Here is a 25,334-nt window from a genome sequence, read left to right as displayed (position 1 = left end):
TTGCTGCATCAAGTGTGGCAGGGATTCCAAGATGCAAGCTCTTAAATACACGTTAAGGGGGGAGGAGAGGGGGGTGGAGCTTATCAGAATGTGGTAGCCAATGATTGGAACGTATCGGGAGGGGGGGGCGGGGCTAACCACCCTGCTCTTTGGGGTAAATTGTGGGCGCCCCTCCGCACCGCCGATTAGCACGGTTGGCTACGTACGGTGCGAAAGAAGTTCAACGTACGAACTCACAGGCCTGGAAGAGTTGCAGCCAAAATTCCCTCTGGAGGAGGACTCTTCCCTCTAGTGGAGGCCCTTCCACCAGCAATGTTGTGAGCAAGCTATTTCAGGGCTGCACCTTTACCAACCTTTCATATTTGTGTCTGTTAAAAAAAAACACGTACTCTCATATTCTTGATTATTTCGGTAAAGTCACGTAGAAGGGAAATAATAAAATAATACCAATATACAATTATTTTATTATTTCCCTTCTACGTCACTTTACCGAGAGAACCAAGAATATGAATCCCTGCAGTCACGAAAGCTTTAAATCGAAATTTACATACTATCATGTTTAGTTGCTGTGTGTTACATTCCATCTGCTTCGCACACACACTGAGCTAAAAGCTTAACCCTATAAATACGTCTTTAACCTGTTGGGTGTCACCGGCAAAGCGCAGATGTCTCCTGACAAAACAAAACAAGAACCCCAATCGCTCAATAAATCAACGTCCTTTATTTAAACCATGCGAGAGCCCAATGGGGATTGACGATCACTCTTCGGATAAGTGACCTTGAAATGTGACGCCTTGCTATGAAGTGGATGCAAGTTACAAATAATGCTGCTCACAATTACACAATTACAGACATTACAAGACAAACGGTACATTTTGAATATATTTGGTCTGGGTTCAGGTCAAGTGTCGTTTTTGTCACTGATGAATACTATCAAAGGAGGCAACATTCAATTCATTTTGTTTAGAAACCCAATGCAACGCCGTTTAAAATTAACACGAATAATCCACTTATCACCGTTATTCACTGTCACCGTGTTATTGATGACTTGTGCTCTGGCTCACGAGTCTGCTATTTAGTTTGGCTGAAACACCTTCCATGCGCGCTTCGCTCTCCGTACGAGCTCATTGGAAAAGCCATACCCAGATATAGACACCGCCAAAGGTGACATCCATCGGTTGCTTTGTTAACATCGGCGACGACTTAAGAAGCTGTAGATTAACGATGTCACCGTACACCGTCGGAGGCAGGACGCACCAAAGGCTTTGCTACAAATGCAGCGCAGAACGCGCCCCTTGCTTGTACACGCAGCGCGCCCTCTCGGCCCGTCCGCGTTGCTGGCTCATGCCAAATGGCTCCGGCAGGAACACTCGCAAGGAATGGACGCTGTGAGTTAAGACACTGCCCTCCCTAACGAATAACAGCCACCTCCAGCCTCAAAACACCACGACTCCACCTCCACTCAACATGCCCTCCTCTCCCCCTCCCCACACCCACTCCCCTACATCTCCCCAACGCCTCCCCCCCCCATTGGAAGAGCAACATCCAAGAAAAAATAACCAATTCCCTCCCCCTCCACTGATTCACGGCTGTGACATCACCCGCGCCGCAACGTTTATAAGTTGCCGGTGGCCGCACGCTCAAGACATTCGCTCGCCGCAGCAACAGCAGCAGCAGCTTCATCGCGAGAGGAAACGACAGCAGCTGTGCCACGTGAGTGGGAGAGCGATGGTTGTTCACGCGCGCGCGTGTTGCGGGCGTGCGTGGCAGCGCGGGCACGAGGCACGCGCCGCACGAGTCGTCGAGATGTCTCTGTGTGTCACCCTACGTGACACGCTCACAGCGCAACGACATTTGTGCATATGACGTTGAATGATAACGCCGAAACCTATGCATTGTTTGCGTATATGCTGCAGTACATATTGTTAAATAGGTGTTTGCGAACTGAACATGCCTCCAAAAGTATATATCGAGTTTATTCGTGGATATTTGTCTTATATTTGTGTTGTTGCAGTGGTTGGTACGTATCACTACAAATCTCGTTTAGCTGGGTTCAATTCCTGGCCATGGCCGCTGTTGATAATTAATGTATGAATCTGGCCAAAGCCTTCACCTGGGCTAACTCAGCCTAAGCTGATTATTCCTACTGCAATGCTGTGGTGATGAACTTCAGCAATGGGGAAAAAAAGGTGGCGAGGTGTGCGTGGTTCTGGCTACACCACCTCTCGGCGTGTGTCACACAGACCTTCACAGTTGCTCTTGAACAGAAGTAGTACAACACTGTAGGGAATATGCACAAATAATGTTCTCAAATAATGTTCTCTTTGTATAGGCGAGGGGGCTAAGCACAATGCACAAGTCACGTCACCTTGTACATTCATGAGTTGAGCTGGTTTTGACGTGCGTGATACATTAGATGTGGCATGCGCTTGTGTGCGAGTTGAGTTCGTGTGTGAATGATTCTGTCACGTGAATAACATGGACCCCCCCAAAAAAGTTTCGAAGGTTAAAACGCTCAGATTTTCTCTTTTGGAAGAGTGGAAAACAATAATAATGATAAGTTAAAAGTATTTCTGAAACAAAACTGCACAACTATAGAAAACGTTCGAACTTACTGGGGGGGGGGGGGGAAATATTTGGTCTGTAATTGGAATTACAAATGTCACCAATATATTTCAGTAGCACGTGTATTTTGACTAGAAAGGTCTGAATAAGGGGTCTCATTCTAAAAATAAAAACGTAATTCTGTATGTACAGTTAATGGGCAGTCAAATAAATATCCTGCAGGATGGCGCTGCAGTTAAGAGCACGCAATGGACTCGCAATCACAAGGTGGTGAGTTCAAATCCCAGGGTAGGGCTCGACTCAGCCCAGGATGTATATGGGATGATAAAATAGATACCACTTTGTAGGAAGTCAACAGCGGTCATCCCATGGAGACACTGCTCCCCACCACGGGAATGTGGAATTTCCACAACTGTCTCAGGGCCATCAATCGAGGTGGGTGCTGCCTAAGTGTTCATTTAAAAAGAAACACTCAAGGCTTGTTGATATTTTTTTTACTTTGAAAAAAGTAAAAACATATTTCAAGGATAACTAAAATTACAGGAAACATGTAAAACAAAACACACAATGAAATGCATCAACATCGTGTTATGCATACCTGCCGACTTTACAAAAAAATGTAGAACGGGTTGGTGGATAACATAGAGGTGAGACGCATGATGATATTATGTGAGACACCAACTCAAAAGGCAAATTATTTGTATTTGCATGAGACAGGGCAGTAAGTAGGTTCATGACAAGTCTATCCGTATATGACATTTCAAATGTCATGCTCTCATATTGTGCGTGTGTAGGCTTTGTCCAATCACTCAGTTTCCGAGTTCACACAAACAGTATTCACAAATAAGTTGTACAAACATTCCAAGCAGCATCCGCTCTTGAAAATTATCACTGAGACGAATTGAGGCTTTCCTGGATAGAGCTGTAATGCGAAAACAATGGCAATACGTGCAACGGGTTAGTTTGACCCTTAGAATGCGAGCGATCCGCTCATTAAACAAATAAATAACACATGTTATTCAACACATACCCCGTAGATTATTTATGGATGTAATATTTCAAAATGAAGCGAGAAGCATGGGATATCTGTTTGGTGATATTGGCTCTATGTTTCAAATCTCAATCTGGCATTATTTTAATTTTAGTTTGTTGGACATTGCCCCCAGCGACGTAAAAGAAAATCAAGTTAATACTTTAGTTTTTTTGGAATGCGTCAAACGCGTGCGGAAAGTTGGGCGCCCAGTGTAGCACTTTGCAGGCAAGCACCGTAGAAGGAAAATAATGGCAATACTGTATTAAAAAAATAAATCAGAGGTCTGGGCCTAATGCTGTTTGACACACGCACACACACATAAGTGCGAAGAAGAAAAAAATCCGCCATATGGCCATACAAGGCGACGGGGCAAATACTGTTACGTGAGACTGACACCCACACCATTCGCAGCCACCTTTGTCTCCCCAGTGCTGATACTCACATGCTGATCGAGGTACTAATCAAAGGCCGAGTCAACCTAGAGGGAGGGTCTGGGCGCATTCATATTCCCTGGCATTATGGCAAGAGTTTGAACTCAGATTTGCAGACTTGTAGTGCAGCCTCTGAATAATTAAGACACCACTGTCGACACACGCAAAGACAACGATCACGCGTATACCCTTAACATACTGTAGTAGGGGCTGTTCGTGAGAACGTAGGATGACCGGCATGGCACACGAGGTGGGTGACCAGCACCGCGCCCGGCCGCCTTTGTCTCCCGAGTGAGGACGTTTTGTTGAGACGCACACAAAGACAAATATCCCTGTGTAGCCTTAACAAACTTTTGGGGTCTAAGTGATCTTAGCCAGTGGCACCTATGAAGGCGGGACACGAGGGGGGTGGGTGGCCAGCACCACGCTCACGCGCACACACACTCACACACGCACACACACTCACACATATGCACACACACACGCACACACACTCACACGCGCACACACACTTACACACATGCACACACACACGCACACTCACTCACACACGCACACACACTCGCACACACTCACACACATGCACGCACACACTCACATACACTCACACACGCACACACACTCACACACGCACACACGGACACACACTCACACACGCACACACACACTCACACACGCACACACACGCACACACACTCACACACACTCTCACACACGCACACACACACTCACACACACACACTCACACACGCACACACACTCACACACACACTCACACACGCACACACACTCACACTCACACACGCACTCACGCACATACTCACACACACTCACACACACGCACACACTCACACATGCACACACACAACAACCGCCATTCGCCACTAAGTGGCGGTGACGTCACCACGACGCTTGTGCCAGGCCATGTGCACCTTGAGGCCACGTGAAGTGTCGAACGCCCGCTGGCAGGAGGTCACGGGGCAGACCCAGGTGCCACGGGTCGACTGACCGAGATGACCGAGATGACTGGCTGATGCACCACCTGTGCCCCCTACTGTGCCAACTTGCTGTGCTTTAGCCACCCGGCGCTCCGCTCGTTGTTGTGAGCGTCGCTCCTCCGCCCTCCGTTGTTGTTGGAGGGCGACTGCCTCCAACTGCCCAGTAGCGTCCTTCACGAGCCTCCTCCACTGAGGCCGATCTTGACACCGCTGGTACCAGTCATCGGCAAGTCCACTCAGCTCCACGTCCTCCTGTACCACATCACTCCATCTCTTCTCTAGCCCGTGCCGCGCCCGTTTAGCCCCCTCGATCCGGCCGAACAAAAGCTGTTTAGGCATGCGGTGGCTGGGCATGCGGGCTACATGACCCAGCCAACGCAGCCTTGCCTGCCGGAGGAGCTCACTGATGGGACTTTGCCCAGATCTTTCAAGGACTTGTGAGCTCCTCACACAATCCAGCCTGGTTAAACCCAGGATGGATCGTAGGCAGGCCAGCCTAAATGTTTCCAACCGGCGAAGATGCTCCACTAGGGGGGTCCACGTTTCGCAAGCATAGAGAAGGGAGGGAATGACCGTGGCCGAGAAGACCTGAAGCTTCGTGCGGAGCGACAGACCAGGTAGCTTCCACACAGCGTTACGCAACCGATGAAAAGATATTGCCGCTCGACTGATTCGGAGTGAGACCTCTGCTGATAAACTGGAGCCGGTCATGAGCACACTGCCCAGGTATGGGAAACTCTCTACTCTCTCCACAACTGCCCCATCACCGATTGGGAGTTGTGGGGGCGGAGTGCCCGATGGTACAAAATACCCAGGCAGGTGCTTAGTTTTGGTGGGGCTGATGGTAAGGCCCCACCTCTTAGTGGCACGCTCCAGTCTCAGCAGCAGCGTCTCCAACTCCTCTTCTGAATGAGCAGCTATTACCAAATCATCGGCATACATAACGTGGTTGACCAATAGGGAGCCATCCCTTGATCGCACCCGGGCGTCGATCAGCCTCCCATTGTATCTGTACCAAATGGTAATTCCCCCGGTACAGCTATTGAAGGCTTCACGAACTACGCAGTCGAAATAGATGTTAAATAATGTGGGAGCCAGAGGACATCCCTGTCGCACCCCAAGGTGTACAGGGAAAGGCTCCGACTCCCGGCCACGTAGTTTTACCCGGGCCCGCTCACCATCATGAAGGTCCTTAATGATCGTGAGCAGAGGGTCAGGGACTCCGAAAGCACGAAGAACAACCCAGAGCCCAGTCCTACTGATGGTATCATAGGCCTTGACCAGGTCAATAAAGCAGAGATGTAGGTCTTTTTGGAATTCCCTACACCTCTGCTGTAGCAGACGGACAGAAAATATGGCATCTGTGCAGGACCGCCCTTTCCTGAAACCACATTGGGGCTCCGCAAGCCTCTCCTCAGCATGCCTAGCAAGGCGATGTTGAATAATCCTTGCCAGGACCTTACCCGGCACACTGAGGAGTGAGATGCCCCTGTAGTTGTTACAGTCGGTACGGTCCCCCTTCTTAAAGAGGGGGACCACCAGGGCATCCTTCCAGTCCTGCGGAACCCGTCCAGTGGTCCAGACTGTTGTTATGATGTCATATAGGGCAGTCTGTGCACAAACGCACACACACACACACGCATACACACTCACACACACTCACACACGCACACACACACACGTACACACACTCACACGCGCACACACACTTACACACATGCACACACACACGCACACTCACTCACACACGCACACACACACGCACACACTCACACACATGCACGCACACACTCACACACACTCACACACACTCTCACACACGCACACACACACTCACACACACTCTCACACACGCACACACACACTCACACACACTCACACACGCACACACACTCACACACACACTCACACACGCACACACACTCACACACGCACTCACGCACATACTCACACACACTCACACACACGCACACACTCACACATGCACACACACACACGCATACACACTCACACACACTCACACACGCACACACACACACGTACACACACTCACACACGCACACCCTTTGCCGTCAGTGTCACAAAGAAACAACTTGCCCACCATCGGCATGGCGTGTGAACGGTGCCCAAAAAGCGTCCCCTTACAGGCGCGCGGCTGTTTAATGCGTAAAAATAAAAAGTCAAAAGTCAACACGCGCGAACACACGCGCACGGGCACGCGGAAAACAATGCGCACATGCATGAAACTCAAGTGCAAAAAAAGGGAGAGTTGAAGCCACTCCGTCTCCTTTCGAGTCTGTCGGATGAGCCGCGTGAAAGGAGTCGGCGCAAACGCTCCGGCTGCTGGCAATGCAAAGGGCACACGTTGCTTAACTTAGCGGTGATTAATTGCGTATTATTCTGTCTCTCGCTCTCCTCGGCTCCCCGCTCGCCCTCGTGGAAAACTCGTGACTTTTGAAGACAGTTGTCGGTATCTCGTGCCAAGTGCAAGGCGGCGCCCGGAGTCCGTTTGGCACGAGATTTGTATTTTTTTTCCGGTTTAAAACAACCCACTGCTATGTATACAATTGTTCCAGAATATTGACATATGTACTTTATTATGTAATACAATATATATTATTACCTACACATTAATAATTGCATCCGACCAGGTGGCGGTGTGGTTAAAGGGCTCACAGTTGGAGAATCGCCAGTTCAACCCCCAACAGGGGAGGGGGAGGGGGGGGTTAGAATCAGCCCAGCATTGCAAAGGCAGCAGTGGTCATCCAGTGGAGAGACAGTGAGCCCTCCATGGGAATGTGCAATTTCCACCTCTGTCTTGGTGCCACCAATGGATATGAGAAGTGTTTGCCCCATTGTTGTTTTTTTATTTGAGCAAAGAGACTTAAACGCACGTGCATATGTACACCACGTGAATACGCACGGTGCTGTACGCACACACAGGCACACACACACATGAACGTTTTCGCTTTACAATTGCAAGAGAAACCACCCGACCAACCTTCCCTTTCTCACAAGCTGGCCGGTCCTGCTTAAGATCAATAAACGTTTGTGTACGTCAATCACGGTCAGGGATATGAAAGGGATTTATGCACGCGAAGTGAGAAAGAAAAAAGGCCTCACCTCATTGGCAGATCTGGCACAAATAAACAAAAGCTTGGCGAGTACTCATCAAAGAGTCCATGTGTGTGATCGAATGCATCAAAGCTGCCAATGACTTTCAAATCCAAGCCCTTTGGCTCCTCTCCAGGGTCTCTTCCCTAGACCTTTGTCTCACCGCCCTCACCCGTTTCCTTCTCACTCCTGACCCGTTGCCTGTGCAGTCATTTGAAAAGCATTCCTCGCCCAAGTGGCAGTCGTTCGGTCGTAAAGTGTGGCTATTGATTTATTGTTATGATTATGATTATTCATGCAGGTCTCTTCCTGCCCGGCCAAGTTGCGGCGGGAGTGGTGGTGGTAGTAGTGGCGTTGTGGGGAGCGGTAGTGTAGCGGTTAGCGCGCTGCGCTATGAACCTGTGACGATTATCTGAACCGGTCCTGGGCCTCCCCTAGGTCGACTCAGCCTGAAATGAGTACCTGGTGCTGTGTGTAAACATCGCCACTGGGGATACAAAGGCGGTCGGGCGTGGTGCTGGCCACCCACCCCCTCGTGTTCCGTTCCGGCCTTCATAGGTGCTCGCTAACAGCACTTGCCCCTACAGTCTGTTAAGGCTACACGGGGGATCTTTGTCTTTGTTATTCAGACGCTCAACAATCAGTGAGAGGGAAGGTCGCAAGTTGAAATCCCGGTTGGGAGGTTGATGAAGCCAATCATCCCTCCAGGGCTGGTAAAATGAGTACTACCTTGCGGGAAGTAATTAGCGGTTGTCTCTTAGACAGGAATGTGGAATTACCTGGCTTGGCGCCACTAATGGAGAAGAGCACTGCCCCATTGCTGTTGGAGCAGCCAGACGCCTTGACATGGTTGTAAGCCAACACCAGCCACAATGAAAATATTTCCTCCCATATAGTTATGATAAGTTTTCGAAATCTGTTTTTCAAATTCTCACTATATTACAAGACCTCAGATTCATCACGTTGTTTTCAACATCTTGAATCTTTTTTTTTCAAATTTCTTCCTCGACTCTTGAGAAAAACATTCATTGCTCAAAACACACTCTCACTGCATGTTTTTCAATGTCGAAGAAAGTGTTTTTGAAGGACGACAGTGCGGAGGTACCATATTTTCAGCTTACACTTAGGTATGAATAAAATATACTCTATTTAACCATGGTAAACCCTTGAGATTTGCATTCCAAGGCTTCGTGGCAAAACGGCAGCAGTACTGGTTCCATATAATTTTTAGCTAAATCCGTAAACATAGCATGTTGTTACTGCACACCGGAGTAAGTGACATCCAGAGATCAATGACTGAGGGGAAGACTTCCAGCCAGATGGTGGTGGTAGTTGAGAGACATTGAGGGCCCACCTTACAGGTAGAGTGTCGACTTTACGGCAGTTTCAAATTGTAGCAGAAGGTAGAAAATCAAGGCAAGGTGCAGTGACATCCTCTACAATGGCCAGGATGACCTCTTAGCCCCATTGACCTTGCACCTACCGTACATCACCAGCAACAGCTTTATTGTTCTTAGTGCCACAGTCATGGTGCTACGAAGGGTGATCAAAAAGTGTGTCACCCTCAGTCTACAGAAGTCGGCCTAAGCCAGGCTGCAGACTTCACGATCACCCCGTTTCTTGTCCAAACGCAAACCTGAACCGTCCGATGTCCCTCCTTCCCTGCGCCGTTTCTCCGTTCAGCCCAACCACGCAGAGCGACGAACCCCGGGTGGTGCCCCTGCCCACGCGCGCGAGAAGCAGAACCGACAGCGCAGCGAGCGGTGCCGACCAGCCGGTCAGCATGCAGAGCGCCCTGGCGAGGAGCGTTATGGCGGCAGTGACGATGTCTCTGCTGGCCCTGAGCGGCGCGCCCGGAGCGTCGGCCTTCCTGTCCACAAACGACACGCAGCTGAGCGCGCTGCTCTCGCGACATCTGGAGCCGGATGAGCCGGCGGGTCCGGAGGCAGAGGCGGGCCAGCGCCGCGTCCGCCGCGCCATCGACGATGCGGACAAGGCGTCCATCCTGGAGCTCCACAACAAGTTGAGAGGGCAGGTCAACCCACCTTCCTCCAACATGGAGTACATGGTGCGTGCTCAGAGAGTGTGGGGGGGTGATGCGTGGTTGGGTGAGTGAGTGGAGGAATTAGTGGGCGGGTGGATTGTGAGCAGTGAATAACACGCACAATTGAAAACAGTCCAACATCAACCCATACCACAAAGCGTCTTGGGACATTGTATGTTTTTTTTTGGAGTAAACACATTATTACAGTTTTTCTATTAACATAGCAGGCGCCGGGCTGGAGCAATGATACATTGGGGCGGAGGAGTGGTTAGTATTGGACCTACAGATGAATTGCTCCTTATACATTCAAATTATATTTTTAATTATTAGCGTGGTGCGCTATGAACCTGAAACCTGAGTTCAATTCTCAGCCATGGCTACCATCATTGGCAAGTAATATCAGAACCGGTCATCCACCTCCTTCACCAGCCTGCACTAACCATCGTGGTGATGCATGATATAAAACATACCCATGACTGACACGCAATAGAGAGGCCTTCATCCAATTGTGGATTGACAATGGCCAGTACATATTTATGTACTTATTGCAAACGTTACAGTATTATATATTTAAAAAAATGCAATATTCGGCAGATTTCGACAGCGGCTTCGTGTAATTACTTGTAAACGGTTTGACATGGGGCAGGGTGACACAGAGAGGCCATGCACACGTGTGAAATCGTAGTGTGGAGGGGGTAGAACTGCAAATTAATTTACCTTCTGTGGGGAGTTTTGATGAATTTGGCATGCGTGCTGAGGGTTTGCTGCGCGCAATGCTTCACACAGCGGTGAGAGCAGCACAGCTTGCCGTGCCTCAATGCTGGAATTCATAAATCCTGCAGGATTCTCACTTTGGCATATGTAGGTCACCAAAATGTGTGCTTTACAATAAAAGCAACTGTTTGTCATGGGCACCGCAGGAAAAATGTGCACTTCACAATAATAGCAACTGCTTGTCACAATGTGCAACAGCTCTATCCTCACACCAAAGGTGTGACTTTCATGAGGGATGTGAAAAGCACGTAGCTTCATTTCGTGTTTGTAGGGGGTAGCCTAAACTTTTTGCTGGCCTTGGAATTCCATAATCGCTTCTTGGCCATTGCGTTTGGTGTGAATCTTATGTTTATGCCCGTGGCCCGCGAATAGAATATAAGAACAAAAATAATTTCAGTGTATCTCTCCTTTACGGTTGTACGTGAAATTGTTTTATTTCTTCTGCACTGGTGACCGTGATCCAGTGATGGAAATTCCTCATTTCAATAACATGGGTCAGTCTTTACAGAGGACCACTACTGTTGACTTCCCACAATTGCCCCTGGCAGTGTGAAGGCCTAAGTCAACTCTTAACTGGGAATTTTACTCACAACCGCCTGATTCTGAGTTGAATGCTCGAACCACTGTGCCACCTGATTGGATATAAATGATAATATTTTTTTCCAAATTTGTATTTATTCTGAATAGCAATGGACAAGCTTAGTGGCTTGAGGCAGCTGTCCTTTATATAACCATAGCTCAGTCTCAAACATCTCTCTCTCTCTCTCACATCCACAAGAGGAGGGTGTTTGCTCTGAGCGCACGAGCAGCCAGATTTCCCCGCGTCTCTGCGCAGGTCTTTTTCTTTTTGTTGTTTTGACAGCTGGAGGTCGGGGCAAGTATGCGTCTCCATCCACTGCACTCTGTCGTGAGGAAGCTAATAGCACAGCCTCTGTGGCCTTGCCCTGGGCAGAGAAAGGAGCTTTGAAGGAACCAGAGAGAGGAAAGGGCAACGAGGGAAGATAGATTAAGGGCCAGGCTAGCGTCTGAGAGCTGAAGGCTGGTCTGGTGAAATATGTGTCACGCGGGATGCAGCCGTCAGTACCTTGCGGTTCCACTAACATCCGCTTGGCCAACACAAGGTCCAGCAAATTTGTGTTCGTTTTGAGCGAAATGTGCATGGCAGTTGCACGACCTAGCCAGATGCAGTTCTGAGTTATCCCCACATTTGTATGGGTTTCCCCCCCAACACAATTGCGGATTCTACTCAAGTGCCAAATACATTGCATTAAAGTAAACACTAAAAAAAATACTCAAAAAAACTTACCAAAACAAGACCCTCCTCGATAAACATTGTGCTCTCTCTACGCAAACTTTGCCCGCATGTCCTTTGTTTTTGGTTTTGAAGAAGTTGTTGCATCTTTAATGTTTATAGGACAACTTTTAGCTCCTCAAAAGTTATCCACAGTGGTTTTGGGCGCACACCCAGATTCGTCGTGGTAATCTGTACAGCAAGTTATTGCGGACACACGTGCTCGTTGCGCTCTCAAGGCGAGCCAGTGAGTCACCCCCATACCCCCCCCCCCCCCGGGCATTCAGTGTATCTCCCTCTCTCTGTCTCCCCTCGAAGGCAAGACGCATTTGCGCAAAGATAAAAGTGCTTTACGCAAAACTGTTAAAGTTGCCAAGTTACGCGTGGCAAGCTGGAATCCTGGGTAACGTTTGTGGGGGAGGTGGAGCGTGCAAATGTGTCCGCCGCTACGTCAGGAGTGTCCCTCTGAAGAGGGCAATATTCTTGGAGTTAGCCAAGCAGCATGACTGTTTTTTATCTGGATGGTTGCTGCTGAAGAAGGAAAGCCAGTGATGTATCTTAAATGTTCAAAAAGAACGTCATTGCAAAGTCAATCAAGGTTGATCAATTAGATGCAGGTGTTCCCCAATACGAAAATGTCGACGTGCCTTTCTGCTCAAACGAGCAGTGACTGGAGCTCAACTCTGTTGGTGGCCCTGAATCAGAGGAGGAAATTCCACATTCCTATGGCAGTGACCAGTGTATCCATAGGACAACCTGTTAATTTTGCATAGAATGGAAGTGGATTGACCCTTAGCTACGATAAGTCAAGCTAATGCCTGACTAGGATTTGAATTTGTGAACTTCTGATTGCCACCTGTGCTGATTATATTCCATCATGCTGTACTTTATGCAGTGAAGCCTCACTGAGACTTACATTGCCAGGGTCATGCATTGCGTTACTTTATTCAATCACTTTTGAGTATTTCATACAGGGGGGAGGAAGATTGAGCCCCAAGCGAAAGAGTCATGCATGTGAGGAGGCATCGCTTAGAATGACATGTTGGCCAGCAATCTTCTGTGCTTCAGTAATACTCGCAAATACTGTGATCCTTGTCTGGTTTGTGCCTGCAACCTTTTTGGTTACCTTTGATAGATTTGGCCATTTTTCCAAAGTGGATTATGTCCCCAATTGCAATTCAACTCTACACTACAGGTTGGTTCCTGTTCGATTATTTTTCCGAGAGATGTAGTGCCCCCTGTTACGGACTGAAGAGACAGATGGATGGACCGGCAGAGCCAATGACGCATACTGCATCAATCAGTTTGTTTGGAAGTGTTAACAAGCATAAGCAGACCTACTTTTGTCCATATTCTTGGTTCTTTCGGTAAAGTCACATAGAAGGGAAATAATAAATAAAATAAATAAAACAATAAAATTCTCACGACGTTTCGATTGCAACACAAGCAATCATCATCAGGTGTGAAAACTACAGCAAGAAACGTCGTGATAATTTTATTGTTTAATTTATTATTATTATTTTATTATTTCCCTTCTACGTAACTTTACCGAAAGAACCAAGAATATGAATCCCTGCAGTCACGAAAGCTTTAAATTGAAATCTACTTTTGTCCGTTATCCCCCTCCCCCCCACACTTATATAATCAACGACGCTCCCTTCTCGTCGTCCCCACGTGTGTGGGGCAGTGAGCCCAATTTCCTTTTGATCTGTGGATCCAGGAGTATTGAGGCCAGACCTCAGTCCGCGGAGGGAGTAGCTCCCCCCCCCCCTCCTCTCCCACCTCTTGTTTTGGTCCGTGCCTTATACTGGGTTCTTGTTTTGTCGCAAACAAAAAAAAACGAGTATAAAAAAAACAAGCGTAGGCAGACGACAGCTGTAAGAGCGGCTGGCTGCCCCCTTTGTCGTTCGGAGCAGCGCTGGCGTGGTTTGTGTTGTGTGTGTCGTCTCGCCGCTCACGTGCGCGCGTTTGCTCGGTCGGCGCTGCGGGGCAGACGTGGGACGAGGAGCTGGCGCGCTCGGCCACGTCCTGGGCGGCGCAGTGCAACTGGGACCACGGGCCCAGCCACCTCCTGCCGTCCATCGGGCAGAACCTGGCCGTGCACTGGGGCCGGTGAGACTCGCACGGGACACACGGGGGGGGAGGGGGGGAGGGGACCACGGGGCGAACGGACGACTGACAGAGGTGCCCAACTCCTATGTCGATATGCAACCCATATAATAACGACGACAATAACCGGCACTAAGTGGCGATGATGTCACCACGGTGCTCGTGTCCGGCTAGATGCACTCTTACGATACTTGACGTGTCGAAGGCTTGCTGGCAGGAGGTCACGTGACAGACCCAGGTGCCATGGGTTGAATGACTGAGATGACCTGCAGATGCACGACCTGTGCTCGCCACAATGCCAAACTCTCCACGTTGTAGCCGCCCGGCGCTCCACTTGTTGTGAGCATCACTCCTCCACTGTCGCTGGAGGGTGACTGCCTCCTACTGCCCAGTAGCGTCCTTCATGAGCCTCCTCCAGAGCGGCCGATCTTGACACCGTTGGTACTATAACAGTAAAGACATACACAGAATGTTGCCGTGGTGTATTGGTTACCACACTGGACTTGAAATCCAGAGGTCGTTGGTTAGATCTTCTGACGAAGCAATTGAAACAATTAGAATATTTATTAACTTTCCCTCTCCCCCCTCCCCACCACTATCTAGTCAGGGGAATAAATGGGTGCACTGAAGTTGCGTGTAGTGGGGTAAAGTGTGGGTACCCCCACCTCTTCCAAGATGTCCGGTAGCCTTTCCCCCAGCAGCGTACCTTTATATTTGACTTTTAACGTACAAAAAACGCAAGAGCTTCTGAAAGCTTTTTGGAGGCCCGGGGCAAAAATTCCAGATGAGGCCCTTCGTGAGCTGAGGCCCCTTTAAGACTTGAGGCTTGGGGTAAATTGCCCCACCTGTCCCACCTCTTCCCTCCCACCCCACCTGCTTCCTCTGTGGCTCAGCATAACATTTGTGCCAGCCGTGTTGTGGCAAGAAGTGATGACCGATTTTGATGCCATTTTGTTATGCATTTTTTTGGTGTACGGTATCCTTGAAAGTGCAATTAACTTTGTCTGGTCATGTCCCCCGGGGCTTTAATCCCTCAGAGAAACTCTTTGTCTTGCTCCTCAAACCGCCCGTTCACAACGATTGTATATTTATTGGCACTTGAAGACTTCTGTTGCTGAAAGTGCTTCTTTAAACTGTTGAAACATGTGGAAAGGATCATGAACCATCATGCCCTGGGGTGGATTATTTCAAATATTTTTATTTTCTCTCCGAATTTTCTCCAGATTTCTCTTGTGTTTTTTTTTCTTCAGATTTCTTTATTTTGTAGATGACACACACACACCGGATTTCAAACACCTGTGGGGGGGGGGGGTGAAAAAAGCCGTAGGTCATCTGTTGCTCATGAGTTTTGTCATCCTTCAAAATAATGTAGGTACTGTACGTACTCTTAAGCCGTCCTCCGTCTGCTGGAGCACCACTCCTTGTTAGGTCACAACATCTTCAATCACCCCTCCCATCGATACAAATCCCCCCAAACAAACACCACGGCGGTGACGTGGAGGAGGCCCGAACCAGGTTAAGAAGCAGAAGCAACAGCTGTGGCCCTGGTGCCGTGCATCACGACCACGAGTTGAACCGAGTTCACAGGCGATTGTAGTGTAGTGCATGAAACGCTGTGCCACCGCTACACAGATACCATACAGTACACACATTGTACACATTCACACAGCGCCTCCACATCGGTACACGCACAGCAAATATGCATTGCACCGGGTTGTTTACATTGGGTGATCCTGCTCGCTGTCATGCACGTGTAATCTCACACACATTAACCGGTAAGGACAGTCCACTTCAAGCAGAATTAAACATTGGCTCACGTCCAAAGCCACACATACTTTCGGTGTGAAAGAAACTCACAGTGCTATAATGTGGAGTGACATAATCACCACGTCTCTGTGCGCGAGTGTTCGTGCGTAGCTGTGCGTGTGTGCATGCATGTGTGTGGGCATTGCTGAATAAGAATTTGCATTCACTAAAGCGCAATTGTATATATATACATTTTAAAATGTTTGCAAGGTAAAGTTTCAAGTTAAGAGTGCATGGTGGAGTAGAAGCGGGAAGGATGCATTGATTCATATTTATTCTTAAACGCACAGTACCTGCACTGAATGGCATGTGTAAGGGCTTTGTTTCACGGTGCAGTAACAGTTCCATGCAACGGAGCTGCGTGTGACACCGCTTCCTGTAACCCACGTGCAAGGAACGATGCTGCACAGCAGCACCGTGCAACAGCCAATCACAAGCGGAGGACCGAGTCACATGGTCCCAGGGTCAAGGCTTTGTATTGGCTAATGATAACTGCATGTAAAATAGACCAGCGGTCTCCAACCTTTTTGGCACCAGGGACCGGTTTCGTGGAAGACAATGTTTTCACTGACTGGGGGGGAGGGGGGGGGTCATCATTGGGTCTTTCCCCCTTTTCAAAGAAGCTCTCCAGCGACGTTTGTTTTTTGCTCATTTTGGCTCGGGGTTAGAGCTTGTGGGCTTACCAAAATTGTGACTGAGACAAGTGCGCAGTACGGGAAAGAGACGCGGACGAAAGTGGTAAATAAAATAATGGGGGCGGTCCACACCGGTCCGTGGCCCGGGGGCCCCTGAAATAGACTACCTTAAACACAGATTTTGTTTAAATTTACATCAAACTCGGTACAGCATTTGAGAATTTATGGAATTAACAGTTTGCTGATTCTAGGTAGAGCTCTATAGTGCAAATAGTAATAATATTGTTTGAAAAAATAACAATAGGTTCTACCCTTTCTGGCAATGAAACAGGTGTTAAGATGTTCAAACACCAAATATAAACCTTTTGCAAGGAATCATGTCTACATTGACCACACGTACTTGTGGTGACCATGCAAACACACATGCTCTGATAAAAATAATATATGCATTGTCTTTGAAATTGATTGGCCTACACCAGAGACAGCTTTCTTTAGGGCCTGGTTTCAACCAGTGTTAGACCAGACAAGCCAAAAGGCGAACAACACAAAGACAACGCACTATCAGAGTATTTATTAAAGGTCCTATTTTGTAGATGCTCACCCCGAGTCCAGTAATAACATAACCTAGAATCAAACCATTTTAAAGATTGAAGAGGAGGAAGTTCTAGATTTCACCCTTGAAGAAGTAGACAGCCATTTTCTCCTGAACCAGATCGTATAAGTGTGGCCATCATCGCCAAAGGTGTTGGAAGAAAACTTGCAGACTTGTTCACTGAACGCTTGCATGCAAAATGAACAATGCAATCAGGCAATGGTGCCTCAACCATTGTCCTGCTCAATACGGCTGATAAAAAAAAATACTTTTGAAGAAATACAGAAAACCATTAGCCTCATATTGCACATAGATATAAAGTGTTCACGAAGATCACTCTGAACAGAATAATGGAGAGTACAGTGTCAAAGCCGACGAACGAGTGAGCACCGACAAAAGATGTTTATGCCACCGAGCACACAATGCAATAATGTCAATCGGGATTTTGGGAAAGACAAGTAAATATCAAACACGTCATTATGCTGAGCCTGCGTAGACGTGCAAACGACAGTGGGCTCTGTGGAAATGTGATGCGGTCATCTTAGCGCTCACAAATCACGGCACACATGTAAATGCGTGGATTCCAAAAACAGCAAACCATTTCAAGCGCGGATCTTGCCAGAGTTCGTCGCGAAGTTTTTCTCAAAATTGTATTGAACACATGAAGGAATAGAGCATGAAGGGAGATATTAACTGCGGGATATCATTGAATCAGAATTAATTGATCCTGGAGAAATCCGACGAACTGTGAAGCTTTTTTTTCACAGATGTACAGTAGGCGCGGGTCAGAAAGTTACAACAGCAAACAATGCAAATAAAAAACGATAGGAGTGCAAAGATAAGAAAGGTGTTGAAGAAGTTAATAAAGAAGGCTGCAAGGTTGGACTTCGTTGTGAGCAGCACAATTATCATACCAAGTTTGCTATTAAAAACAAACAAGATATTTGTTGGAGGGACACCAACGAGAAATACATCATGTGCTGTACACCCATGGCAATGATTGAAGGTGGATTGGAATCGAAATGATGCAAGACAGAAATTAGGTCAGAGTGTTATTTGGAAAACTGACCATAATCATGAAAAGCAATGAACCATTGTGCCAAAAGAAATTTTCAATCGATGCTCATTATCTGCGCAGACATGTTGATTCGTTTTTTGCCAATGTCCATTCGCAAAAACACATGAAGCTGGAAAGTGGACAAATAAGCATAGAGAGTTGCATGTTTGGAATGACACTGAGAGATGGAAGGAGGAACACATGGCATAACGATCACAAATTCTGGACATCATCACGTTGTCTGCTTATAAAAGTAAGTGGGCTTTGCCAGGACAAATCCCTGGAAGGCATCATGGACGATGTCTGAGACTGATGGCAGAGTATGGATGTTAAATATTTTTCGCACCGTGCTAATCGCAGCTGCGGGGGAAGGACAACAAACTAAACACAAAAAAGCAGTTCGAAAGAGACAAGTTTTCAATTTAGATTTTAAAAAAGTGGCAACTAATAGCGATGATACACTTCCTAGGCCAACCACATTGGCTGAGGAGTGATAAGCTGAGGTCTTGTACAGATGGATCGTTCTAAGACCGTCATGGCTGCGAGAGGAATTGAGGAGGCCATCATCCAGAAGTGAATTGACCATGGCTATTGAGATGATCTTGCGATCAAGTTCCATGCAACCTTGCTATGTGGATCGTCATTGGTACAACCCACGATGTGTGCTGCATGCAGTTGCAAGCAACCTTTCTTGCACCGAATGCATCATGCAGGAAGTGATGTCACTGGCAAAATGTTGCATGTGGCCATTTTTATGTTGTGCTGCATGGTCTAACAAGGCCTTAAAATCAATGTTTATTGATTAGTATTGTCCGTAATAGCTTCACGTTGCCACTGCAGCCACGAGCGACGCTACTTTAACAAGACACTGAATCATGGCAATGTATTCAATTATCGGGATGGGTGACTCGTTTTACCTGCAACATAGAGTATACATAAAATCAGTGGACAGTTTTGTCTCATTCAAAATACTCGCAGTAATTTTGACATTGATCATCGTTTTATCAAATTAATATATACAGCTGCCAACAAATTGAACCATTGCGATAATCTCTCTTAAAATATAAAAGGTCAAAGTCAATTCCAGCTGAAATGAACATTGAGGCGGTGCTCATCTATTTGAAGCCCTGAGCAAGTGGTGGAAATTCAACATTCCTATGGCAGGGGCAAGTCAATACATAGAACAACCTTTTGTTGTCTTCCCCAAAGAGAAGTGCTCATTTGATCGACTCTAGAGGAATGATGCTCTAAAGTAAATCGAACCAACCAGCATGTGAACTCGCAACCTTCTTACCGGGAGCTGCTCGCTCTTATCGCTGACCCACCCAGTCGGCACACAGTAATGCAACCTTAGTGCGTCCGCCACATCGACTCCTTCACAACACGAGACAGTTTGCCGCTGAGGGACTCTGCATACCAGCCAGAGACCACACGAATGGGACCACGGCAGTGAAAACGTTCAGAACCTCTGATTAATTTGATTTTCCGTGGGCGCGTGAGAAAGCCAATGCCTTGGCTGCAACTCTGTCCGGCCCTACATCCATCTGTCCCCAAGTGACAGCGGTGGGCTCTCGTTGCTGTGTCACAAATCCGTCGAATCAAAGCGCGCCACCTCTGTTCGCACCACCGCGCAATCTTTCGCTCCTCCTGCACGTGGCGCAAGGTGACAAAATAATTGGCGGCTCTTCATAAAATTTTTTATCTCCCTCCCCGCGCTAAAACCAAGCGTGTGGTGGGTTGAAGCCCATGCCTATTTGCAGCCCTGAGCAGTTGGGCAGCATTTTGCACAGACGCATGGCGGGATCTAGTATATCCATAGCACATCCACACCCAACCGCGGTTGACTTCCCACAAAATGGTACTTTCTTTTAATTTCTGGAGAGAGTTAACCCCTAATTAGAAACTCATTTGCATAGCTCATAACGCTGGCAGGGTATTGGGGATAATTGCTTTGAACCAGTCGGGGCTGATGGATCGTGTAGACAGAATGTAAGTGAAATGCCCATCAGCTGGTCCATCAGGTGTCCAGAGCAGGCAGCACAGAAAGTAGGCTCACATCGTTTAGGGCAGGGGTGTAAGCATCTAATTCCTGTTTTTTGTATTAAACCACATGAGTGTCTAGTGCTGGCCAGAGACGATTGCTGGCTTCCTGTTGTGCTCTTACACGCGGAATTGTGCGCCTTTAAATTAATCTCACATTGAGCACGGGACCATGGGGAGGAGTAAAAAAGTGGGGTGCGTTGCTGAAAGCAAAGTGAACTGGAGAATTTCAGTGTTCCAGAGATACAGCTGACTCGCATCAAGAAATATCTCATCTCAAAGTCATTATCTCACTTATTAATGAGCTTTGGGTCGCTATCCACTCGTTAAAGGTCCAAGATGTACTCGGGCAATATTTTTTATGACAATTCTTGCCAGACATTTACACTTGGCAATGTTTTATTGTAAAAAAAAAAATCGCACCTCCGATTGGTGCAAAAGAAGTTCAACGTACATACATTAAAAGTGTAGTTGCCCAATCCTGGACAAATATGATGTCTGCAACTGAGATGGCAATGTCCAATCAGGTCACGTAACGACCCAAGGTTGTGTGCTTTGTAGGACAATGGTCAAGGCAAAGGCGCAGCCCTGCAATGCCTCGCTCACGTCACTGCTGGCAGAAGTACCTCTAACTAACTAGCTCTAGAGAGGCCCTCGACTCGAGTATCTTGGCCTCATCTTCCACACTGTAGACCAACAATTATTCAACAAATACACTCTTCAACAAACTCTGTTTTTAATATCGCGAACAGAATTCCATTTTGCCATTGCTCTACAAAAGCATGCCGTTGCCGTACCAAGCCGCCATAGTTCCTCAGAGTAAATTAATTTTCCGGTAACAAATAGGCAGAGTGCATCATGGCCCTTGTGTGGCCCAATTCTTTGTTTCCGGAGTGGTATCTCAGTTAAACCCTTTGGCTGACTTTCTACAAAGCGGTCGTCGTTTTGTTCACCCCGGAGCGATGACGGGCTAAGTCGAGCACCAGGACGTGATCTTGCAGCATCGTGGCAGGCGAGCGGAGCGCGCAGCTGCGGTCAGCGCTGCCGCAGTCCGTCACGTGCAGTTATTGAGCTACAGCTCAATTCAACTCCACGCGGTTGGTTTACATAGACGGCTTGCACACCGCCCTCCCCACCGCCACCACCTCTGCTAGTGATTTGGTTGTGTGTGCGTCTGCAGGATGGATCGAGGAGGACTGAATGTGTTGTGTTGGCACAGATCAAACAAATGTCACCAGTCTCCTTCCTTAAACACCGCAGTTATAACAAAGGAGACACAGTAGGCTAACGCAATTGGGACAATGGCTCTTCTTCAGAGCGGACAGAGAGAGCAATCAGACCATTCAAACTGAATTATGGTTTTGAGAGCACATTTTTACAACGCGCGCGGTGTCTGGAAAAACGTGAGGGAGCACCGATGATGCATTGATTGGCGCACTGTCCTGTGAGCCTGGCGACCCGAGTTTGATTCCTGTCTGTGGCTAACATCAGCGGCGAGTGACGTCTATTACTATTTTTTATTTTACCAGGTAAGGCCCACTGAGCTATATCGCCATTTTTCAGGAGCGACCTGGCCACAAATGATAGCTCAACGAAGTGGCTTATCACGTGGAATTGTATAGTAGAAATGCAACGCATGTTTAAAAAAACAAAACACGGGGAGAACATGCAAACTCCAAATATATTTGCGTCAGGGTCGGGGTTGAAGCCACGACTTCCTGTCTAACACCGCAGCGCCCTGCATCTGTCCTGAGCACCTCCTCTTCACCCACCGGTAGTGATCAGCCTGGTGAAGAGTGGTCAAACAAGCCCCATCACCAAAAGGCATCGGGAGGCCTTCATCAAGCAGTGGACTAACAAAGGGCTGCATCTTAAAGTATTGCATTGAATAAACCAGTAAACTGGAGATGTGTTAATTGCTGTTTTTTTAAAGTATTTTATTTCATTCACACTATCTTTTCAAACAGACATACGTTATATAGTGGCACGTCTTCAGAGCAAGAATTAGATGTACCTATTACATTATGTTTGTTATAAGGCAGTGCTAATGATGAATGTGGTACATGACTGCGAAAGCGGTCCAGTTAACATTTTATGAAAGATATTCACAAAGTTGGCACGAGCTATTTCTATTAATATCGCGTATTTGGTAACAACACGAATGATTTTAAATTGTAGCAAAAAAAGACACGTTGATTTACGTAAAAAAACCAGAATCGCGCGCAGGCTTCTGAAGCCATCCCCGCCACTGCGGATTGAATTTGTACGCCGACGGAAGTCGATCGGCAGAGGTCACGTGCGGTGGGGTCACGTGTGAGTAATCCCACCTCTTCCGAGATGTCCGGGCAGCATGGAGGAGTAGGCCGAACACCGCCCGGAGGAATTCTCTAGGGCTCCCTCTCGTGGAGGAGGCCTTTCCACCAGCAGTGGCACGAGCAATCTGCTGGATGTCTGTGCAAAAGAGCTGCATACCTCATCGGATTTCCCCAGGATAAATAAAGATTGTGATTCTGAATTACAGTTCGCACTCAAATGTTCGTAAAAATACCTGTATTTATGTAATCAATACTTCAACCTGTTTTTCTTAGCGGTTGGTGGCGGTGGTGAGGGGTGATGTAAAATGGTCACTTGTGGAATCTATCAAGGTGCTAATAATGTTGGATGATTTCCTAAGTGGTGCGGCGTATTCACTCGCGACTCTCCGCTGTTCGTTTGTTAATGTGGCCTCACTTCTTCTTCTTCTTCTTCTCGCAGCCACCGGCCACCGTCGTTCCACGTGCAGGCTTGGTACGACGAGGCCAAGGACTATCAGTACCCCTACGAGCAGGAGTGCAATCCCTGGTGCCCCTTCCGCTGCAACGGGGCGGTCTGCACGCACTACACGCAGGTCAGTGCACCGCGCTCCCTCCTGCCTCCTCATTGACTCGTCCGTTCGTTCATCGTCCTGAGCCATCTCACACGATTCTGCGAAGTAATACGCTACCTGGCACTTACACGTGAATTGATTTAATTGCTCCATCTCCTCTGTAGATGTGCTCTCAAAAGCGGTTCAAGCTTTTGGCTGCAACTCCATTTTTCTCGAACCATCGGCCATCATCCCTTCTAGCCTTAACATGTCCTGTCCTATCCCACTTACTTTAATTAACGAGTGAGAAATATGTCATACTTTTGTGTATATTCTCTAATGCACGTGTTCCTATTTCTGTCTCTCATTGTAAGTCTAACTGTGCATCTCTTTCGGGCACTTTTCAGGTTTTGTTCTATATGTTCCGTGAATGACCGTGTTTCTGAACCATACGTGAGATCAGGTAGCACGTTTTGAACGGTCATTTAGCCAAAAACACAAAGCAATACTGATCATCCATAATACAGCTTGTTTGGGCTAGATCGCGGAAATATAAATGCGTCGTTAAACCCGCCACCACCCGACACAGCCAATTAGTAAGGTTTGTCACGTAAACAGAACGTGCCAATTCGTTACTAGTACAGTACACCGGTGGTCAGCATAGCAACAATTACATGCAAACTAATTATGCATACGCCGTTTGGGACATGACTATTCAAAGGCCCGATTCATATGCCGCCAAATGCACCTCCTCTTCATCCAATGTCATGGAGAGAAATCAAAAGCGCTGATGTCTCGATGACCAAGGATGGGGAATATCGCCAAGGTGCTGTGGCTTGTCACAGTGCGACTGTAGGTGTGCACCCTGATCTGAACAGTTTGTATTGTTGCAGTTTGAGTTATGTCCAAATATTTCAGCCGAGTGCCGTTGTTGTTGTTCGTCAAATGAACGTGAAATAATCAGGACGCTGTTTCTCTGCTCAAACAAGCATGCGGCAGCACCCACCGCCATCGGGCAGCCCAGAGGCACGAGCAGAAATTCAAACGTCCTATGGTGGGGGTCAGCCTCTCCATGGGACAACTGTAGTCGACCATAAATTAAAAGTAAAATTATAAACCCCAGAGAACGGCGGGCTGGAGGGATGATAGATAAACCATACCACTTCCATACTTGCTGCTCTGGTATCTACCCAGAGTGTCACCGACAAAGCAAACCATGCAAAGCCACTATCTGACTTGTGTAATTAGTGCGCATGACTGCTCTTAATAACGCACGGGAACAACAGCATCACGAATGCCATTGCGGGCATCCCTGCCCATCGTGGTTAGAATTTTTTCGCGGTTTCACGTGAATCGTCCGGAAAGCCGTGGTGCTGCGGCTTTGATGCCCGGCCAGCCAGATCGCCCTGCCAGATCTCTCCCGGCGCATGATTGAGAACGTGGTTGGATTTTGTATATCTGTGCGTAATTCAAACCAGCTCGCCATATTCTCGAGCCCAGAATTTTGCCTCAAGGAGGGACTTTCAGCGGGACAAGAGCTCTGGTGTGGACATGAACTCTCGCGCCAATACTTTGAATAGTTTGTTTATAAAAGCGGTTGCCACAAGATTAATTACCCTTTTACACCCGCATTCAATTTAATATTTTCCCCCCCTGCAGTGTTGTGTATAATGGGCTCTTGTATTTCAAAGGTTCATGTGTAAGTGCTGCCTGTGAACCTTACATTTCTGGTTCTCCAATAACACCCTCATAATCCTTAACGACCAGTGGTCGCAGCTCTTTATGCGTATTTTGGGCTGAGTCAACCGTGAGGTGATACACACATCGGGACAGTCTTGATCTAACCCAGAAGAAAAGGAAGGAATCACTGCCCTCTGTGGCAATCTCCCCTCCTGCTTTCCATTTTTAAATCTCATCGCCAGAAATGTAATCGGTACTTGCTTGTGGAGTATATATGTACAAGCAGATTCCAGGAAGCTTTCGAAACTTTTAAAGCTTCA

General features: G+C 47.6%; 1 protein-coding gene across 1 annotated transcript in view; it reads left to right on the top strand.

Moving 5' to 3' along the window:
- The first annotated feature begins 1,650 nt into the window (after window positions 1–1,650).
- The window catches only part of LOC144723350 (cysteine-rich secretory protein LCCL domain-containing 2-like), a 50,060-nt gene continuing 26,376 nt past the window's right edge, over window positions 1,651–25,334 (top strand). The window contains exons 1-4 of the mRNA XM_078602083.1: window positions 1,651–1,713; window positions 9,825–10,209; window positions 14,244–14,362; window positions 23,244–23,376. Of these exons, the coding sequence (XP_078458209.1) occupies window positions 9,925–10,209; window positions 14,244–14,362; window positions 23,244–23,376 (537 nt within the window). The 5' untranslated portion in view covers window positions 1,651–1,713; window positions 9,825–9,924. The remainder of the gene's footprint in view (window positions 1,714–9,824; window positions 10,210–14,243; window positions 14,363–23,243; window positions 23,377–25,334) is intronic.

Source organism: Lampetra planeri, chromosome 17 (genome assembly GCF_965212315.1).
Source record: "Lampetra planeri chromosome 17, kcLamPlan1.2.h2, whole genome shotgun sequence".
Classification (NCBI taxonomy): domain Eukaryota; kingdom Metazoa; phylum Chordata; class Hyperoartia; order Petromyzontiformes; family Petromyzontidae; genus Lampetra; species Lampetra planeri.
The sequence above is the reverse complement of the archived record's forward strand: the minus strand, read 5'-3'. Positions and strand labels throughout refer to the sequence as shown.